General features: G+C 47.7%; 1 protein-coding gene across 1 annotated transcript; it reads left to right on the forward strand.

Annotated features, from left to right (window-relative positions):
- Positions 1 to 9,496: 9,496 nt before the first annotated feature.
- On the forward strand, positions 9,497 to 19,026 carry CCDC89 (coiled-coil domain containing 89). The gene is made up of 2 exons (XM_040422181.1): positions 9,497 to 10,088; positions 18,303 to 19,026. The coding sequence occupies exons 1-2, from the start codon at positions 9,537 to 9,539 to the stop codon at positions 18,723 to 18,725; spliced, it is 975 nt and encodes a 324-aa protein (XP_040278115.1). The 5' UTR covers positions 9,497 to 9,536; the 3' UTR covers positions 18,726 to 19,026.
- Positions 19,027 to 20,528: the final 1,502 nt, after the last annotated feature.

Raw genomic sequence — 20,528 nt, forward strand, 5'->3', positions numbered from 1 at the left:
AGCATATGTTTAGCTGACAGGGGTAAAACCTGGTGACAGAATCCCTTTAAAGAAATTACTGTTTCTAGCTGCTGTGGACTAGCAGCTAGAAACAGTAATTTCTTTATGTGTTATGTTATTTAGACTGAGCTCTCAGCATGCTTAGCCAGTCAGTAATTTTCATAGTGCTGTTATGATTTATGGACACAGCTCTCAGCATGCTTTGCCAGCCTTCTATCTGGCTGTGCTTCTTGAGAGTCACAGTCCACAGGCTCAGAAACAGCCAGATAGAAGGCTGGCTAAGCATGCTGAGAGCTGTGTCCATAAATCAGAACAGCACTATGATTGCCCTCCCTTCCAACTGGATGAGTTTATCTGATACATGCTCCAGAAGCTCCTGCTGTCTCACGGGCTGGTGTGGCTGAGCGCTGTGGGCCGTGTGCTGGTCGAAACTGCTGAGCAGGTTGTACACAGCGCAGCGTGCAGCACCAGCTGCTCTGACGTCCTGCCGCCGGATATCCTGTGATGTATATCCGGCGGCAGGACGTCAGAGCAGCTGGTGCTGTTCCTGTAATGCCGCGGCCCGCCGGATATGACCTCAGTGCGCCCGCGGTTATCCCTCCTGCACGCTGCGCTGTGTACAATAGTGATGGGAAGTTCGGATCTTTCAGATGAATCGGATCTTCGGTTCACTTGCTGAGTCACTGACTGCTGAGCTGACTCGCAAGTGAACCGAAGACTCTAGGTGCCGGTGCGCATGCGCAGATGCTATCCATCCGATTCACTTGCTGCTGCTGACTCAGTCGGCTCTTCAGCTCTCTAATGAGTGAGTCAGGATCAGGAAGAGTGATTGATTATAGTGATAGTGAAGGGAAGCTGAGGCGCCGGACAGGAGGACTCAGGACAGGAGTCAGGAGCTGTCACTGTGGTGTGCATTGTTGTCTGTTGTGCATCGTTACCCACAGTGACAACAGTCTGACACTGACAGTAGTACAACGAACCAAGTGAAGTGAAATGTGAATGCACGCACAAGGAAAACTATGTGCTGAATTGATAACAGTATTACAGTAACAGTCACTGGCTGATAATAAAATAGTCCCCACTTAACGGAATCCATAAAGGAGATGTAAACCCACCCTTAGTTATATAGCTACTGAATGAGATGCCTTTAACATATATATCTCCTGAGAAGCCAATTTGATCCTAAAGGGTTAATTCAACCTGTAATCTAAACTCTGTGTCATCTGTCACTTCTCTTATCTCTGCTCCTGTCCCTTAATCTTATCACTGCATCAGCCGACAGCCTCAGTGTAACCTGTTCTACAGTCTGACTCACGGCTCTTTTAACTCAAAGAATGGAATGAGTCTCTAACTAATCGGATCTTTAGATTCTTTTAACCTGAGACTCATTCGATTCATTTCTATTCTTAGACTCCCTGTACTACTCCGACGCTCAGAGCTGCTAGTGCTTGCCTTGCCTCAGCTCTGATTGGTTGGTGGGCGGGGAGGGAGGGGCTGGCAGAAGCAGCTTCCACTCTAGGATCATATTACGCTCCTCCCGAGTCCCTCCCTCAGGCTCCCTGCTGCCAGCGTGAGGTGAGCGTCTCTGCATTGTCTGTGCGCTATGTGACGGCTGACAACAGAGGACTTTTAGCACGGGCCGCTCCCGACGGCCTTTTGGCTGGCGGATGGGCCTATTTTATGGTAGGGGCCTGGAGCTGCAGCTCCATCAGCCCCTACGTTAATCCGGCCCTGCATATAGCACTATAGTCTAGCTACCATTAGTACTAACTGGTTGTGTTTTAGCAGTGTGACCGTAGTCCACATTACCACTATGTTGCATTAGAAAGGGTAGTTTGACGTCATGTTTTTAAAAACTAGAGGTCCATTGACAAGTTTTAGAGGAATACTGGTACCCTAAGGGGTAATGGGCCTATGGTAGACAAGCAGAGGCATTGGGAATTATAAAACCTCCTATCGTGTCAACAGGAGGGTCAGAGGAGGGCAACTAAAGTAATAAGTGAAATGTGTGGACTACAGTACCCAGAAAGTATCAAAATTAGGGTTATTCAGTTTAGAAAAAAGACGACTAAGGGGCGAATAACTATGTATAAATGTATCAGGGGTCAGTACAGAGATTTCTCACATCATCTATTTGGAGTGTCTTGCAAAAGTATTCACCCCCCCCCCCCCTTGACTTTTTTCGTGTTTTGTTACATCACAGCCTTAAGTTCAACATTTTGTTAATCTGAATTTTATGTGATGGATCAGAACACAATAGTCTAAGTTGGTGAAGTGAAATGAGAAAATAAAACTATTGTTTAGAAATAGAAAACAGAAAATTGCCATGTGCGTATGTATTCACCCCCTTTGTTAGGAAGCCCATAAAAAGCTCTGGTGCTACCTATACCTATTACTTTCAGAAGTCACATAATTAGTGAAATGATGTCCACCTGTGTGCAATTTAGTGTCACATGATTTGTCATTACATATATCATTTCAAATGATCCACTAACTCAGGAGGTCAATTCTAATATTCCAATAGTCTGCTGACTATAGTTTCCTGTTTTTGGTCCTATAATTAAAATATAACTTTTATTTTCCTTTTATTAAACTCTATATTCCACACAGAAAAGAAAAAAACTTATTAAAATGTATATGGAGGACTTAAACTTGTGGGCTCGAAATCTGTATTATTCTAAATAGTCAGGAGGACTTACTCTCACACAAAAATCATATACAGGCTAATTGTATCTATCCTGTGTGATTACACTTTAGTGCCTGTAGGTGTCGCCCGACACCAGGTATATGATCAGTTACACCGCACTTTGTTGCTAATTGTTGCGTCTTAGGCTCTACCTTGATTGTATGTCCTTCACTGACTATTTTAAAGTACTTATACTATTCATGTATTCCTACTCTGGCCCTCAGGGGGGTTCGGCGTCTGCAGATCGCCTTTCCCTAAGGCTACTTTCACACTAGCGTTCGGGTGTCCGCTCGTGAGCTCCGTTTGAAGGGGCTCACAAGCGGCCCCGAACGCAACCGTCCAGCCCTAATGCATTCTCAGTGGAGGCGGATCCGCTCAGAATGCATTAGTCTGGCAGCGTTCAGCCTCCGCTCCGCTCAGCGAGCGGACACCTGAACGCTGCTTGCAGCGTTCGGGTGTCCGCCTGGCCGTGCGGAGGCAAGCGGATCCGTCCAGACTTACAATGTAAGTCAATGGGGACGGATCCGTTTGAAGATGACACAATATGGCTCAATCTTCAAACGGATCCGTCCCCCATTGACTTTCAATGTAAAGTCTGGACGGATCCGTTCAGGCTACTTTCAGACTTAGAATTTTTTTCAAACTATAATGCAGACGGATCCGTTCTGAACGGATACAAACGTCTGCATTATAGGAGCGGATCCGTCTGATGAAACATCAGACGGACCCGCTCCGAACGCTAGTGTGAAAGTAGCCTAAGTCATTCTCAGCCCTGCCATCATTGTTAAAATGTTAGAGACACAGCTCCCCCAACATGTTTCACCGCATCAGCGGCGTCTTCAGGGGAATGGAGGTACTATCAACACGAGTGTTTCCTATCTCCATGTCTTTATATCAGTGGGGTGGGTTTCATTTAGAAGTCGCCTATCACATTGCGATCTCGTGTTGATTGATGTCCGCTACGGCCAATCACATATTACATTCGGGTGAATTCTGCGCTTGCGTCTAATGTCTATTGATTTTTCGGGGTATATTCTGCGCATGCGTCCGGTGTTTGAAAAACTTTCTCCCACCGGTAAGGTTTATACGCATGCATTAAAAGATAGACTCATTGTCGGCTAGATCCCCACACCATGTGCGCATGCTCAGGGACTTCGATTTTCTTATTTCTCAACTACCTCCCCCTATCTTCTGCGCCTGCGTCCGGTGTTTGTAGACTTTTTCCACCAGCAACTTCGTGCGCATGCGTCGGGAAATAGATCTAGAGCCGCATATTCAGGGACTTTGATTTTCTTCTCTCCATGTCCTCTGCGCTTGCGTCCAGTGTTAGAAAACTTTTTCCACCAGTAGGTTTGTACGCATGCGTTGGGAGATAGACTTGTTACCAGTTTTTGTTTCACCAAGCTAGAGGCACATATTCAGGGACTTTGATTATCTCCTCATTTCTCCAATTCTTCCCTGTGTCCTCTATACTTTGCACTCAGAGAGTTTTTTTTTAGAAAAGGGGGGGGGGTATAGAATCAAATGATTCCATCCCTATCATCGATCAATGGGTGTCCGGACTTGGAATTATTGTCCTCTTCTCCATATAACGCACATGTATGAGTGCTTATATTCAGATCTCTCTGCATATCACTTGTAAGGCGCCTATATTGGTTCCATTAAGATCTATATCATTTCATTTCAGTATCTGCTGTTCTACATCGGCACGCAATAATATTAGTATTTTCTCTTCCCTGTGGTACAGTGTATCTGTCAGGACTCCAAATCAGAAAACCCAAGAATCGACAGTCCAGAAGCGCTCCATAGTGATGGTCCATTAAATTAAATTAAATTTAATAAAAAAAGTACTCAGCTGACTCTGTGCTTGTATACCATCGCTGCTTAGCGCTTTCTTTGCACACAGCATTGAACGTCTGTGAACATAAGTTGGTGGGTGATAATACACCAACATAGCCGATTGAATTCTGGAGAGCCAGCTTTCCTATAATCTCTGAGTGTAATTCAATCCAGGCTATTTATACTGTCTTTCACCTGGACCTTGATCATACCGGTGGTCTATCTGGTACACCGTGTTTGAATAGTGACCCTGAAATAGGTGGTCACGGGATATTTTGAGCCACTCGGACTGGAGTGACTTGAAATCTGTTTGATTGATTGATGACCAATGTAACTGGTGACCCTGAAATAGATGGCCACTGGGGATTTTGAGCCACTTGGACTGGAGTGACTTGAAATCTATTGGTCTGAGGATTCCTGTATACCATTAGATTGGTTGTGGACCTGCTATCTAAGGGCTATATTTACAGAATCTGAGACATCTGACTGAAATTGTGATATCTACAATCCAGTTGAAATAATGACCTACATATTTTAAGGTTATAGTCCCCTGAAGAATTGTCAACCTTCAAGGAAACGCGTCGGGACATCTTTCTTGTTTACCTTTATTGGGATCCATTGTTGACCCCAGAGGACTACGCATGTTCAATTTACCACACTGCTACATAGCTTAGTTTACCTCATATTTGTTTTTTGTCAGTTCATATCTCTCGCCCTCCTTTGACTGATAGATTTTGTCCTTTTTAGATCTTAGGGACCACATTCTATCTTTCGGACAAAGCTGGGCAGTCCACGTCTAGGCAGTGGGACGTAGGGCTAGTGGAAGGATATAGGGTGGTGAGGAGCTAGCGTTGGGGACTCCCAGGGCTTTTGACCCAGCAGTGTGTCCCTCTTACTGTGAATCCTTTCTCCTTATTACTATCCCTTATTTTTTGGTCCGTGAACCTCCCCCCCCCCCTCCCTTAGTCCTAAATTGGCATTATGCTAACAGGAGACCCATAGGCAGCACCTTGTTTGCATTCAGCAAAGATTTTTTAATCTCTATTCAAAAGGGCCTATTATTTTATTTTTTGATACTATTAAATGTTAAGTATTAATAAGCTACCCATATTGTGAGTATTTACGACTCAGCGAGGCTCTAACAATACTAAACGAACAAGCAAGTGAAAGATACATTGCCCCCATATGCAAACTGGCAGCGCGCAGCCAGTAAGGGGAACAATGCACTAATCCTAGCTATGAAGTAATAGCAGAAATACTGTAGAATACACTAAGTAGTGATAGCTGAGCCGTCTGCTGGAAATTTTTAAATCACTTCTCTTTTACAGGGAGTGCAGAATTATTAGGCAAGTTGTATTTTTGAGGATTAATTTTATTATTGAACAACAACCATGTTCTCAATGAACCCAAAAAACTCATTAATATCAAAGCTGAATATTTTTGGAAGTAGTTTTTAGTTTGTTTTTAGTTTTAGCTATTTTAGGGGGATATCTGTGTGTGCAGGTGACTATTACTGTCCATAATTATTAGGCAACTTAACAAAAAACAAATATATACCCATTTCAATTATTTATTTTTACCAGTGAAACCAATATAACATCTCAACATTCACAAATATACATTTCTGACATTCAAAAACAAAACTAAAACAAATCAGTGACCAATATAGCCACCTTTCTTTGCAAGGACACTCAAAAGCCTGCCATCCATGGATTCTGTCAGTGTTTTGATCTGTTCACCATCAACATTGCGTGCAGCAGCAACCACAGCCTCCCAGACACTGTTCAGAGAGGTGTACTGTTTTCCCTCCTTGTAAATCTCACATTTGATGATGGACCACAGGTTCTCAATGGGGTTCAGATCAGGTGAACAAGGAGGCCATGTCATTAGATTTTCTTCTTTTATACCCTTTCTTGCCAGCCACGCTGTGGAGTACTTGGACGCGTGTGATGGAGCATTGTCCTGCATGAAAATCATGTTTTTCTTGAAGGATGCAGACTTCTTCCTGTACCACTGCTTGAAGAAGGTGTCTTCCAGAAACTGGCAGTAGGACTGGGAGTTGAGCTTGACTCCATCCTCAACCCGAAAAGGCCCCACAAGCTCATCTTTGATGATACCAGCCCAAACCAGTACTCCACCTCCACCTTGCTGGCGTCTGAGTCGGACTGGAGCTCTCTGCCCTTTACCAATCCAGGCACGGGCCCATCCATCTGGCCCATCAAGACTCACTCTCATTTCATCAGTCCATAAAACCTTAGAAAAATCAGTCTTGAGATATTTCTTGGCCCAGTCTTGACGTTTCAGCTTGTGTGTCTTGTTCAGTGGTGGACGTCTTTCAGCCTTTCTTACCTTGGCCATGTCTCTGAGTATTGCACACCTTGTGCTTTTGGGCACTCCAGTGATGTTGCAGCTCTGAAATATGGCCAAACTGGTGGCAAGTGGCATCTTGGCAGCTGCACGCTTGACTTTTCTCAGTTCATGGGCAGTTATTTTGCGCCTTGGTTTTTCCACACGCTTCTTGCGACCCTGTTGACTATTTTGAATGAAACGCTTGATTGTTCGATGATCACCCTTCAGAAGCTTTGCAATTTTAAGAGTGCTGCATCCCTCTGCAAGATATCTCACTATTTTTGACTTTTCTGAGCCTGTCAAGTCTTTCTTTTGACCCTTTTTGCCAAAGGAAAGTTGCCTAATAATTATGCACACCTAATATAGGGTGTTGATGTCATTAGACCACACCCCTTCTCATTACAGAGATGCACATCACCTAATATGCTTAATTGGTAGTAGGCTTTCGAACCTATACAGCTTGGAGTAAGACAACATGCATAAAGAGGATGATGTGGTCAAAATACTCATTTGCCTAATAATTCTGCACGCAGTGTATAAGTAGTTTTTTTCATGAATATACATCCCAGGAAAGCGGGACAAGAATGCATTGAAACACAATGAGGATAATCTATAAGGTACTGGTAATAGTTAATTAAGTGAAATCCTGGTGAAAGGTTCGCTTTAACCTTCACATTGAGCTCCCAGCAGCAGATAGAAGCCTGCAGGGCACGCTGGCACTTCTGGTGTGACATCACCTGGGCACATGGTCTTTACTCAGCAGAGGCTCCGTTCCCGCCATGCTGTCCCTGGCACTTCATGAGCAGTCGGCAGTGGCGCGTGCTCCCCTGGTCCATGAATGGCAGTTAAATTATCGTGCGTATTTATACGCATTAGATGTGACCCCCGGCAGCGCTGGAAGGTCAGGCCGGGAGCTACGTTGCGGACTCGCTGCGGGAGGAACGCTCGTCTGCAAGGGGCCTTTGGCTGTGACAAACATCACATGGCCAGAGATCGCAGTGTAGCAATGCAGCATTGCCACTAGTGAGAGGGGTCCTTTTGGGACCTGCACATGGTCATGACAGCCCCAATAATTCTCACCACTGTAGGGTCCCAATGCGACCCCATTCACTGTCAAGATTTGAAACCCTGCACTACATTACGATGATGGGGCGTGCTGGCAACAGTGCATTCCTTTCTTTTTATTTAGCACACAGACATAAAGTGCGCCAGGCCCTGTGACAGAATTACGTAAACCAGCTATGGAATCCGTTTCATCCGCTAGTGTGAGGAGACATAAAGCCCAGCGTTACTCGGCAGTCTGTGTGTAGCTGAGCGCACTGCCGCGGTCCACCATTATTGGCCTCTCTTTTTCTCCACTTACCTGGGGGGCACAGGGCACCCTCAGCACATGGCGCAGTGTATGCAGAACGCCCACCTCCGTGCGTCGCATGACTGAAAAACTCGTCTAGTTTAGCTGCCCCTTGTCTATGGAGCAGTCGGCGGTGAGCGCACGCCCCGTTTTCAGAACTGAAAAGCAAGCTGCTGTGTTCAGCGCGGGAGAAGGGGGGGGGGTGAGAGGAGCAGCCAATGGCACGGCAGCACGCTGATACTGACCAATCAGCAGCCTCCTCACTAATAACAGAGCTCTGCACTGTACGGAGCTCTGTTATTGGATTGCTGTGTGTCTGCTGGATGCTTTCTTCTTACAGCAGCTGAGCAGCGGAGGGGCTAGGCTCAAATGGCAACAAGACTACAAAGTCTTGTCACCATTTTGCAATTCTAAGTCCCATTGGCGACCATTTTGGTTGCCATCTGGAGCCCTGGTTTAATGGGTGACGTCTCAATGAGCCGACGGTGTGACATCCATGTTCCAAGGTCCTTTAAGGGTTGTCCAGCAGATGAATCATTTTTTTAAAGGTTCAGGACAGCGTCCAATAATAAAAGAAGTGATACTCAGCTCTTCCGGTCACAACAGAGCTAACTGTAATTGCACGGATGTAACAGAGCTAACTGTAATTGTACGGATGTAGCAGAGTTAAAAGTCACACTTGGCGGGTTATCACATCAGGTTAATGCACCATGACTGTGACTGATAACTCTGCTACATCTTTATGTTGGACTTTCCTATCCAATGCCCATTTTTGTGCCAATTATTTCTGGTTTCAGGCTGATTGCAGTTTTGTACACAGACCAGAATAACGTTAGTCTGAATACAGCCGTACAACTCCAATGTTATATGTTAAATAAAGAAAAAGTAAATGAAAATAAATAAAAAATATACACACACAAATACACAAAATAAATACAGTAATTAAAAACAATTTAAATACGGAAATAGATTCATAAAGAAATACACAGGCAGGGATTTAACAAAACTGAAGTAAAGTAGAACTGGTTTCGTTGCCCATAGCAACCAATTAGACTCCGCCTTTCATTTTTCACAGCTCCTTTGGAAAATGAAAGGATCCATCTGATTGGTTGCTATGGGCTACTTCGCTAGTTTTCTCTTATAGAGTTGCGCTCATTTCTGGCCCAGCCCACTTCCGGTGACCTGTAATCTGATTGGTTACTGTCTGTACTGGTTTCTAGAGGCTCGGTGCCGCCTATGACAACCAACCACGCGGTTGCCATGGAGACGCGTGAGGCATGCACGGGAACCCTCGCACCGGCAGATCCCAGAATGCCGGGGGAGTCGGGGCCGGACACCGGCGGTTCTGCGGTGCGGAAGGTCAGCTCTGCGCTGTGGGATGAGAAGACGGAGATGGGCATGCTGAGGTCCCGGCTGGACGAGCAGTCGCAGCTCATCTGCCTGTTGAAGAGGCGGGCTGACGACGCGCTGCTCCGCTGCCAGGGCCTGGAGCGGGCCACGCAGGAGCTGGAGAGCCGCAGAGCGGAGGCCGAGGGGCTGCTGGTGGCGGAGAGGCGGCGGGGACAGCAGCTGGAGGAGAGGTTCGGGATGCTGGCCGCCAACCACCAGGACATGATCCGCTTCAAAGACGAGTACAAGCGGCAGAACGAGGAGCTGCGGGCGGAGTGTGAGCGGCTGCGGGAGAGCTCGTACCCGGAGCTGCTGGAGAAGGAGCGGAGTCTGCGGGACCTGCGGGACCAGCTCCAGGCGGCCGGCGACCAGCGGCGGGCAGAGATAGCAGAGCTGCGGGGCACGGTGGTGGAACTGCGGGGGCACAAGGAGAGGAGCGCCGGGGAGATCCGCACCCTGACCCGGAGCCTGCAGGCGAGTGGGGGCTTCTCCGGGGACGGCAGAAACCTAACCAAACGGCTTTTGTTAGAGATGATATATATATTGGACCCCATTGACATATTGGGGTCTGTTGCCGTATCTCTCCTGACAGTGTGAACAGAGCCTTACCCATGTACTCCTTGTCCGGTCTTCTCCCAGGTCCCTCAGCTCTTCTCCATCCCAGGCACCTGCTTAGCAGCAGCCTTGGCCCCGTTATGTTGAAGGACATACAGGTGTTTTTTGGTTTTCTGATATTGACCTTTCCTCAGGATAGGTAATCAGTATCTGATTGGTGGGGGTCTGACGATCAGCGGCCCTCCAGTTAGCACCACGGCCTCCTCTTACGTCAGTGATGTCACCTTCATCGGTTACGGGGTCTAGGTGCAGCCCAGTCCTATTCAACTGAAAGGTGCTGAGATGCAGTACCAAGCATAGCTGCCACCCAATGGACAGCGCTGGGAGGATGCCATGGCACTCACCTGGAGTCAGACCCCACCAATCGGATAGTGACGACCTATCCTGAGGAGACTGGAGGTCATGGATATCAGAATCTCAGAAAACCCCTTTAATGTTACTCAGGTTTCTACAAATATATATCTAGTCACTGGACAGATGACAGACTTAGATGGTTGGGGGTACGACCACTGTGATCCCCATCTACCACTAGAACAGGAGACCTCAACACTTCTCCCCTGCCCCTCCCCAGATGAAGGATCATGGTATGAGTTTGAATAGGGTGGCAGTCATACATGGCATCTATTAAAAGTCTATGTGATGATGGGAACAGCTGGAATACCCCTTTATGATGCACTGTCCCCTATATGCCCAGATTGTCACGATGGGGAGTGGGGGAAACTCCCCACCGTCCAAAGTCTGAAATTAAAGAGGACCTTTCACTACAATAAAAAACCTAAACTAAGCATACAGACATGGAGAGCGGCGCCCAGGGATCTCCCTGCACTTACTATTATCCCTGGGCGCCGCTACGTTCTCCCGGTATAGGCTCCGGTATCTTTAGATTTTCGGCTCAACTGGGAGGAACCTGCCGGCATCTCCTTCTCCCAGGCTGTAGTGCTGGCCAATCGCAGCGCTCAGCTCATAGCCTGAGAGAAAAAAAAAACTCAGGCTATGAGCTGAGCGCTGCGATTGCCCAGCGCTACAGCCTAGGGTTGGGCGATATACCGGTATCACGATATACCGCGGTATTTAAAAAATAGCGATATCGCTGTTTCCAAAATACCGCGGTATTTTGTGACGTCATCAAAGCGGTCAGCTCACATTGTGCGCTGACCGCTTCTAAACGTGCGCCCGCCCGCCGCTGCACCTTGCATAGCGCTGCCGCTGAGTAACATTACTTCCTCTCGCTCCTGGCCTGGCTCCTTCTTGCTCCGCCTCCCTTAGTCAAGTCTCCACCCACCATCTGACATCATCACCGTCGTCACCCACCGGCTCTATTGTATATGTGGCGATGGCGAATCGATCCCCTGTGTGAGTACTGTGTGTCTCTGGAGAGACTTTTCCTGCAGCTGCCTCACTAGTGTGTGCTCTGGTGACGAAATTATAAACTTACTACTTCCCGCAGCGGCCGCCCCCGGCTCTCCCTCCTCCTTGCTCCCATATTCAGATCTCTGCCCACCGGCATCTGATGTCAGAATCAGAGCACACAAGCGAGGCAGCCGCGGGAAAGGTATATCGCAAAGTATTACTGCATGTATGGTGGCCTGTGGCCACAAGACCTTATTATAACACCTCCTTGTGGCCCCCCATACAGTGTAACGCCTTATTGTGGCCCCCCATACAGTGTAACGCCTCCTTGTGGCCCCCCATACAGGGTAACGCCTCCTTGTGGCCCCCCATACAGGGTAACGCCTCCTTGTGGCCCCCCATACAGGGTAACGCCTCCTTGTGGCCCCCCATACAGTGTAACGCCTCCTTGTGGCCCCCCATACAGTGTAACGCCTCCTTGTGGCCCCCCATACAGTGTAACGCCTCCTTGTGGCCCCCCATACAGTGTAACGCCTCCTTGTGGCCCCCCCCATACAGTGTAACGCCTCCTTGTGGCCCCCCCCATACAGTGTAACGCCTCCTTGTGGCCCCCCCCATACAGTGTAACGCCTCCTTGTGGCCCCCCCATACAGTGTAACGCCTCCTTGTGGCCCCCCATACAGTGTAACGCCTCCTTGTGGCCCCCCCCATACAGTGTAACGCCTCCTTGTGGCCCCCCCCATACAGTGTAACGCCTCCTTGTGGCCCCCCCCATACAGTGTAACGCCTCCTTGTGGCCCCCCCCCATACAGTGTAACGCCTCCTTGTGGCCCCCCATACAGGGTAACGCCTCCTTGTGGCCCCCCATACAGGGTAACGCCTCCTTGTGGCCCCCCATACAGTGTAACGCCTCCTTGTGGCCCCCCATACAGTGTAACGCCTCCTTGTGGCCCCCCCCATACAGTGTAACGCCTCCTTGTGGCCCCCCCCATACAGTGTAACGCCTCCTTGTGGCCCCCCCCATACAGTGTAACGCCTCCTTGTGGCCCCCCCCCATACAGTGTAACGCCTCCTTGTGGCCCCCCCCCATACAGTGTAACGCCTCCTTGTGGCCCCCCCATACAGTGTAACGCCTCCTTGTGGCCCCCCCATACAGTATAACGTCTCCTTGTGGCCCCCCATACAGTGTAACGCCTCCTTGTGGCCCCCCATACAGTATAACGTCTCCTTGTGGCCCCCCATACAGTATAACGTCTCCTTGTGGCCCCCCATACAGTATAACGTCTCCTTGTGTTTTTTTTTTCTTTTAAACGGGTATTTATCGCGATATATATCGTTATCGCGATAACTTTTTTAATATCGTTATCGTCTGAATATTTTTGATATCGTCCAACCCTACTACAGCCTGGGAGAAGGAGACGCCGGCAGGCTCCTCCCAGTTGAGCCGAAAATCTAAAGATACCGGAGCCTATACCGGGAGAACGGAGCGGCGCCCAGGGATAATAGTAAGTGCAGGGAGAACCCTGGGCGCCGCTCTACATGTCTGTATGCTTAGTTTAGGTTTTTTATTGTAGTGAAAGGTCCTCTTTAAGGAAAGCTATTAGGCCTGGATAAGGGAGAAGGACACCTCCTATCGCCACCCTCCTCCTATCCCTGACCTCCTAACCACATAAGCGAACCCAGATGGTAGGAGGGCTCATGCACCGGAACCTGGGCCCTACTGACCCTATCGGTCCCTGCAATATGGAAGTCAGGAATAAGAGACGGCCGATTCATCCACGACACAGATAAATCAGTCTTCCACAGGCCTAGTAACAAGGAGGAGACAGCAAGCAACAACAGAACGGCAGATAAGTGTCTTGTGGCCAGATGACCACAGAAAACAGAACAACAAGATCACTTACCAGAAGCCACAGCTTGCTGTCTAGTAGTTCCCCCTCCGGGGAACCCCAGGGACCCCCTTCCGGAGGTACAACAAACTGGACATGTCTAGCAACCACGCGGGATCATCCACACCATAGACAAACCACACATAGAACAAACAACTAGACAAACATCAACCCATAAATGCAGCACTACACATAACAACAATGGGGAAGGGTAGACATAGGCAAGGACCTCGATGTCTCACAAGGTGGCTCTGAAGGACAGGGCAGCTGGAAATGCCCAGAAAGGAGCATTGCATCAAGCCCCAATAAAGGCTGAAGTGAATCTGACCTCAGGCTCTCAACACCAAGACTATAAGAGCCAAGAGGCCACACCCAGCTCTACCTAGCACACACCTTAACCCCGTGCTCACCAGAAGGGAAGGGAAACAGCCTTAAAGGGAAAGCGCACACACATGCATAAACAACAACACGTTGCCACCGGCAACCAGCATGCGCGGCAAAAGTGTCGCAGCAAACAACCTCCAAGCCGTGACACTGATAGACAGTACCCACACTAGAGCAGAGAGTACCCACAACATGATGAGACTCCTGACTGTTTTGCCCCTGTGACGGTGACATGGTAATACTTGTTGCAAAAAGGCTGACACTCGCATTGTACAGTTCATTGTTTTATTGTATCAATCTGAATACATGTAGCACATTTTGGCTCAGGCACGAGCCCCCCTCAAGCTTACATATGTGTAAAGATCCCAGGTTTGAATCTTGGGAGATACTTTCAATAGTTTTTCTTCGGATATTTTTTTTCTCCCTCCTTTACCCCATAATAAAATCCTAAAGCCTTATCATATTGGGAATAATGTTTTTTATGCATAGAAAGCTAATACATATTTCTGGTTTCTTTATAATCATATATTGCGCCTGTGAATAAATCAGTAATAGGTTTTAGGTTTCTAAGCATAAAATAAACACTATTCTAAATATAGTAAGGCCTTATATTATTTATTTATTTTATGCACTTATATAGCGCTACTATATTTCGCAGCGCTTTACAGACATTAGCATCCAACTGTCCCCAATGGGGCTCACAATCTAATAACTCCATGCAAATGTTGCCCTTGGTCAGATTTAACCCCAGCGTTGCAAGGCACCAGTGCTAACCACTGAGCCACCATGCTGCCCATATTATGGGTTAAATGAGGGAGAAAAAAATAACAGGGAAAAAACGTATATAGGTCTCTCCTGGGACTTGAACTCTGGATGTCCACATGCAAGGCTGACCACTTACACCAAGCTATAGCCTTACCACTATGTATGTATGTTTGAGGAATGCATGAGCAGAAACGCTTTACATGTATTCACATTGATGCGACAATAAAACACTGAACTTCACAAAGCGAGTGTCTATCTTTTTGTAACAAGTGGATTTGGGATGCCTTCCCTAGTAGTGAGCAGAGCGAGGAATTGGTAGCGTAGTGCGACTGGATTATATACAGTGACATGGTGATAATCACATAGAAGTAACCCTACAGTACCACCCCTCTAGGATATGCCATTAATGCCCGATTCCTAGGGGTGCAATCGCTACGCCCTTTGCTGGGATGGTGCCATGCCCATAAGGCAGCTGTCAGCTACACTCAGTTTTCTCATCGTTCTCGTGATCGGCCCATTATAGTCAAGTGGTGACCAACAGGAGACAAGTGGCTAGTGATGAGCTGAACCCTTGTTCCTCTGGGTGCCTTCAGCTTAAGGCTACGTGCACACAACTGTTGTGTGTTTTGCGTTCCACACGGCACGGACAGCCATTAATATAACTGCCTATTCTTGTCCGCAAAATGGACAAGAATAGGACAGGTTATATTTTTTTTGCGGACCACGGAATGGAGCAACGGATGCGGACAGCATCTTTTGCGGCCCCATTGAAGTGAATGGGTCTGCATCCGAGCCGCAAAAACTGCGGCTCGGATGCAGACCAAAACAACGGTCGTGTGCATGTGGCCTACGCCTAGGACTACACGGTGACATGTCGCAGCCAGGATCGCAGAGGCACATAAAAACGAATGGGATCACACCTGTCCCGCCACTGTGACCCCTGAACCTCAGAAAATTCCGCAGAGTTGGATTTTTTGTTATTCAGGGGCAGTGTTCCCTCTAAGCTGCGCGGGTGCATGGCCGCGCAGCACTTATGGTGCCCCTGCTCACAAGTTTTTAATATCCACTCAGCGCTCACCCTGCTGGCAAAATGCCCACACGTATTTCTTCTACGTCCTACTCCTACAGCACGTTCTGTGTGCGGCTCAGCGGGGCGCCGACTACCCCATACTGCTGCCTCCTCCTTCTTTTTCCGACCGGAAAAAGGACTGGGAACGGAGCAGCAGGGCGAGGTAACATGGAGGCGGCGGCGCCATCTTAGAGGCTAGAGTGAGTCTCTAATGAGTGTGGTGTTTTTCTTCTCCCTTCAGCTCAGGGTAAATGTATGAGGAGAGGAAGTGTCAGGCTAAGAGAATGCACTACACCGGCCGCATTGTTCCTCCCTGCTAGCACTGGAATGATGGCCCCCTCATTGTATATGGTGATATGCGCATAGATGTACAGCTGGTATAAGTTATACATCTTGTATATAGTGATACCCAGGTTATACCAGCATCATATCACTATATCCAGGGGCATGTATAACCAGCTGTATATACGACGAATATCTCTTGTTTGATTGTCCTATCACCCACCTTTGACTAAGCATTGCCCCTCTGTAAGCCGACCCCGCTCAGCAGATGCCAAGGCTTAGAGGGAACACTGTTCAGGGGTTACAGTGGTGGTAAACGGGCTACCCGCACTGCAACCCCATTCATTTCTATGGGATCAATGCTCCACTGCGATACCTCTGCAATCCTCGCTGCGACCCTTGTCACCGTGTAGTCCTAGCCTTAAACTGAAGGCACCCAGAGGAACAAGGGGTCAGCTCATCACTAGCCACTTGTCTCCTGTTGGTCACCACTGACTACCGTATAATGGGCCGACCATGAGAATGGTAAGAAAACTGAGTGTCGCTGACAGCTGCCTTATAAGCATGGCATCTTCCCATCGACCATCACAGCAAAGGTTGTAGTGACTGCACCCCAGGAATCGGGTATTAATGGCATATCCTAGCCAGGCGGTACGGTCACATGTCACCATGTAACCTTGGCCTTAGGGCCCATGCACACGGCCGTAGCCGCTTTTTGCGGAATGGAACATCCTGCCCCCTGTAGAGCTGTCCTATCCTTGTAATACGGACAAGAATAGGACATGTTTTTTTTTTTTACTTTTGCGGGGTCGCAGAACGGACATACGGATTGAAGTGAATGGGTCCGTAGCAACACAAAATGCAGATCGGATGCGGACACAAACCACGGTCGTGTGAAGGGGCCCCTATACAAGGACCTGCAGACAAGCTCTTACACACAGCAAATACAATGTGAACAGCAACGTCTTCTGCCGTCCGTAATTCTCTTTGCATGCTGCGTCATTTGTTCTTCGTGGAGAATATGGTGTGATGGAAAGAATTCGCTAATTTTCATAAAGCCTCTGTTTCGTTTTGACCCAGATTTCACAAAAACTTAGTGGTTAATTCTACAACGGTTTAATGTATGCTCAGCATTTTTTCAGATCTCTGTTTGCTGTCAAACATTGGAAATATTCTTGTTGAAATCCAATGGAATGAAACGCTCAGCTTTCCTTTTGCACAGTACAATTGTACAGGCAATTATCAGGAAAGAAATGTCTATTCCCAATGATTTCCTATTGTTGTCCACCTTTTATCAAATAATGGCCTATCCTCGGGGTAGGTCTGACACCCCGTACCCCGCCGATCAGCTGATCAGTAATAGCTCTGATGCCGGAAGCTCAGACCTCTCTCTACTTTGTAGATTACTGATCTCGCCGCTGCAGTACTTCTCTCATTGACTTCAATATAAATAAAAGGTGGACAACCCCTTTAGGGCTCATGTATTTTTGGTCCACCTCCGATCCGCATTTTCTGCGGATTGGATGCGGAACCATTCACTTCAGTGGGGCCACAAAAGATGTGGACAGTACACCGCAGGGGAGCGTGTCACAGCCAGGGAGAAAAAACAGCTCACCTTCTCCCTGGCTGTGATCCGGTCCACTGTGATTAGACCATGGCACAGCCAGGGAGAAGGAGACACCCCCTGAGAAACCCTGGAGTCTCCCCCTTCCTGTACCGATGCTTAGTATTAACATACTGGGCTCGAAAACTGCAGGGGGGCACAGCGGGGCAAGTCATGGGTATTTTAAAAAAAAGAACACTGATAGCAGCATCAGCGAAGCGTACCCCTTAATGGGATGCAGACCCATTCATTTGAATGCAATTCACAGGTTATGGAGTGGTGCGAAGACACGGAGCGGAAGCACTGCGGAGAACTTCCATATGATTTCGGTCCGTGCCTTCGCTTCGCCCAAAAAAATGGTCTATTTTATTGCGGTGTGGACTGAATGTCACAGATTGAATTGGTCCACATCTGCAAACAGCAGCCACGCGGCTGGTACCTGTCATTGCAGACCACTATTTGCGGTGTGCAGCACAGGCATGGACTGCACACGAGGTTGGACTCTTGGCATCCTCGCTGGTCAGCTGTATGAAGGGGTCGCGGTGCTCAGGTGGGTGCTGCGACCTCTTCATTGTTTACGTTGCTCTTTACGCCACAACGCTGTACTTTTCGTAGCGTCTGGTATCGCAGCTTTGCGCCGTTCACTCTGTAACGCTTACATCCTGTCATTAATATTTGTCGTAGTGTGAACATTTCTTGGCAGTCATATGTATGTTGTTTCTGACTTTCAGCTCTCAGAGGAGACCTGTCACCAAATACAGAAGAAGTTGTCGCATTTAGAGGAGGTACAAAAAACAGAGCAAAAAGAAGCCGAAAAGAAGGTGGCAGAATTAACTAACGAGAAGCAGGACCTCCTACTCCTGTGCATGGAGCGAGGGCGTTCCCTACAAGAGCACCAGAGAGAAGCCGCTGATGTTACTCATCGCCTGCAGGGTGCAGAGAAGGCGCGGCGGGAGGCAGAAGAGCGCTATCAGAGAGACGTAGCCGCCGTAGATGCTGATGCCAGAATAGTGGAGCTAAATTCAAGGCTGGCAGACAGTGAAAACGAGTTGGCACAAGGGAAACGAGAGTTTGAGGCCTACAAAAAGCACAGCAGTGAACTGCTAGCCAAGGAGAGGGAGCTGAACGCCAAACTTAGGCATCTGATTGGCTGACGGCCTATGGCACCACTGTGAAAATGAATTGTGGGATGGGGTGCCCACTGCCCAGTGCAACCAATCTGCCCGCTGCTTTCATTTTCCATCAGCCCAATTTTAGTTGGTTGCTGTGAGCAGTTTGCACTTCCCCTGGGTTTTATATAAATTGCTCGCGCTGATTATACCTGATTTGCACACGTGCATGTATTTCAGTTTATATAGTTCCTCGTACGTTTAGAACTTGCCAAAATTCATAATGTAAAGCGTTTTATAGGAGAGTGTTCACGTGTCACATTTTGTTTTACTTTTTATATTAAAAAAGTGGCAAAGTTTTATTAACATTGAAGTAAGATTTTATTTCATTTACCGGTATTATTTATTTTTTTACTTACAAGGCACATTGAGGCAGATTTACTAAGTCAAACCTCATTCACGTGTGCCGTACGTGTTGTCCCCTTGCATTGCTGTTAGGGTCCATTTACACGACCATAATTGTTTTGCGGTCCGCAAATTGCGGATCCACAAAACACAGGTACCGGCCGTGTGCATTTCACATTTTGCAGATAGCAAACGGCCAGTCCTATGATAGAAATGTCTATGCGGACGAGAATAGGACAAGCTCTCTTTTTTTGCGGGGCCTCAAAAATGAACAACGGATGCGGACAGCACGCGGTGTGCTGTCCGCATCTTTTGCGGTCCCATTGAAATGAATGGGTGCGCACCCATTCCCAAAATTGCAGAACAGATGCGGACCCAGAAATATGGTCGTGTGAATGGACCCTAAGATTGATCCAATTTATGATGAGGAGCGTGCCTTGTCGTGAATTAGACAAGTCTTTGCACCTGTCTAAAAAAAAAAACTACTCCAGCCGCTGGCTTGCATAGTTTTTTTTCACCAACATTTATGCCTGCTTCCAGGCATAATTATTAGTAAATTTGCCCGCAAGTCCCTTAATAAATGACCCCCATTGTTATTAGGGTGGCCACTCAGACCACCCTCAAAAGCTGGACTTTACAGCCCCTCCCCTGGCAAAGCTAAGCCATGCCTCCGACTCGTTAGGTCACGCCCACTCCCGCAGCCGACAGAGATTTAAATCCAGAAATGCAGAAGCTGCGGGAGTGGGAGGGAGGGGGATTTTCTCCCTGCAGCTCACTCTCAGACAGCACTGTGCTGCTGTCTGAGCATGAGCAGTTAAAAAAAGACATCCCCGAGTCTGTTCAGGCCCTGTGACAGATGGAGGACAGGGAGTCTTAAAGCCAGACTGTCCAGCCTAAAACTGGACTTCTGGGCACCCTGTTATGGTGCTGCCACACGTTCAGGCTTTTTGATGCAGTTTTTGAAGTCAAAATCAGGTGTGGATTATAACAGAAGAGAAAATAATAAAGACAGATAGAACTTCTTTTAATCTTTTTTTGGCTTCAAAAACGGCATCAAAACTCCTGAATGTGTATCAGCTCCCTTAAACCAGCCTGAAAATCTGCAATAAAATCTGATTCCTGCATTTGTAATGGATGAAATCCAAAAGAAAAATTCACAACCCATAAGGTATGCAGCAGATTTAAAAATCACGTTCATCTTCATTGTGCGGTGTGGATTTTATAAACAAAATTTCACAACACAAAATGTGAACCCGGCCTTGGAATGGAAGGGGATATTGATGGAGGTATGACTTATTATTTTTTTTTTGGTGAGAGCAGTGTGTGATGAATAGACGTAGGACAAGTTCACACTTCGGTTATTTGGTCAGTTATTTCCATCAGTTAGGGCTCATGCACACAGCCGTTGGTCGGCCGTTCCGTGCATTGGGGACTGCAACTTGC

The sequence above is a fragment of the Bufo bufo genome, chromosome 3, assembly GCF_905171765.1.
Source record: "Bufo bufo chromosome 3, aBufBuf1.1, whole genome shotgun sequence".
NCBI lineage: Eukaryota > Metazoa > Chordata > Amphibia > Anura > Bufonidae > Bufo > Bufo bufo.

Bases quoted from the DNA above. Each gene is read 5' to 3' on its own strand.
- CCDC89 (XM_040422181.1), top strand. From the start codon at position 9,537: ATGCCGGGGGAGTCGGGGCCGGACACCGGCGGTTCTGCGGTGCGGAAG. The intron at 10,089-18,302 runs GCGAGTGGGGGC...TCTGACTTTCAG, and splicing joins CCCTGACCCGGAGCCTGCAG to CTCTCAGAGGAGACCTGTCA.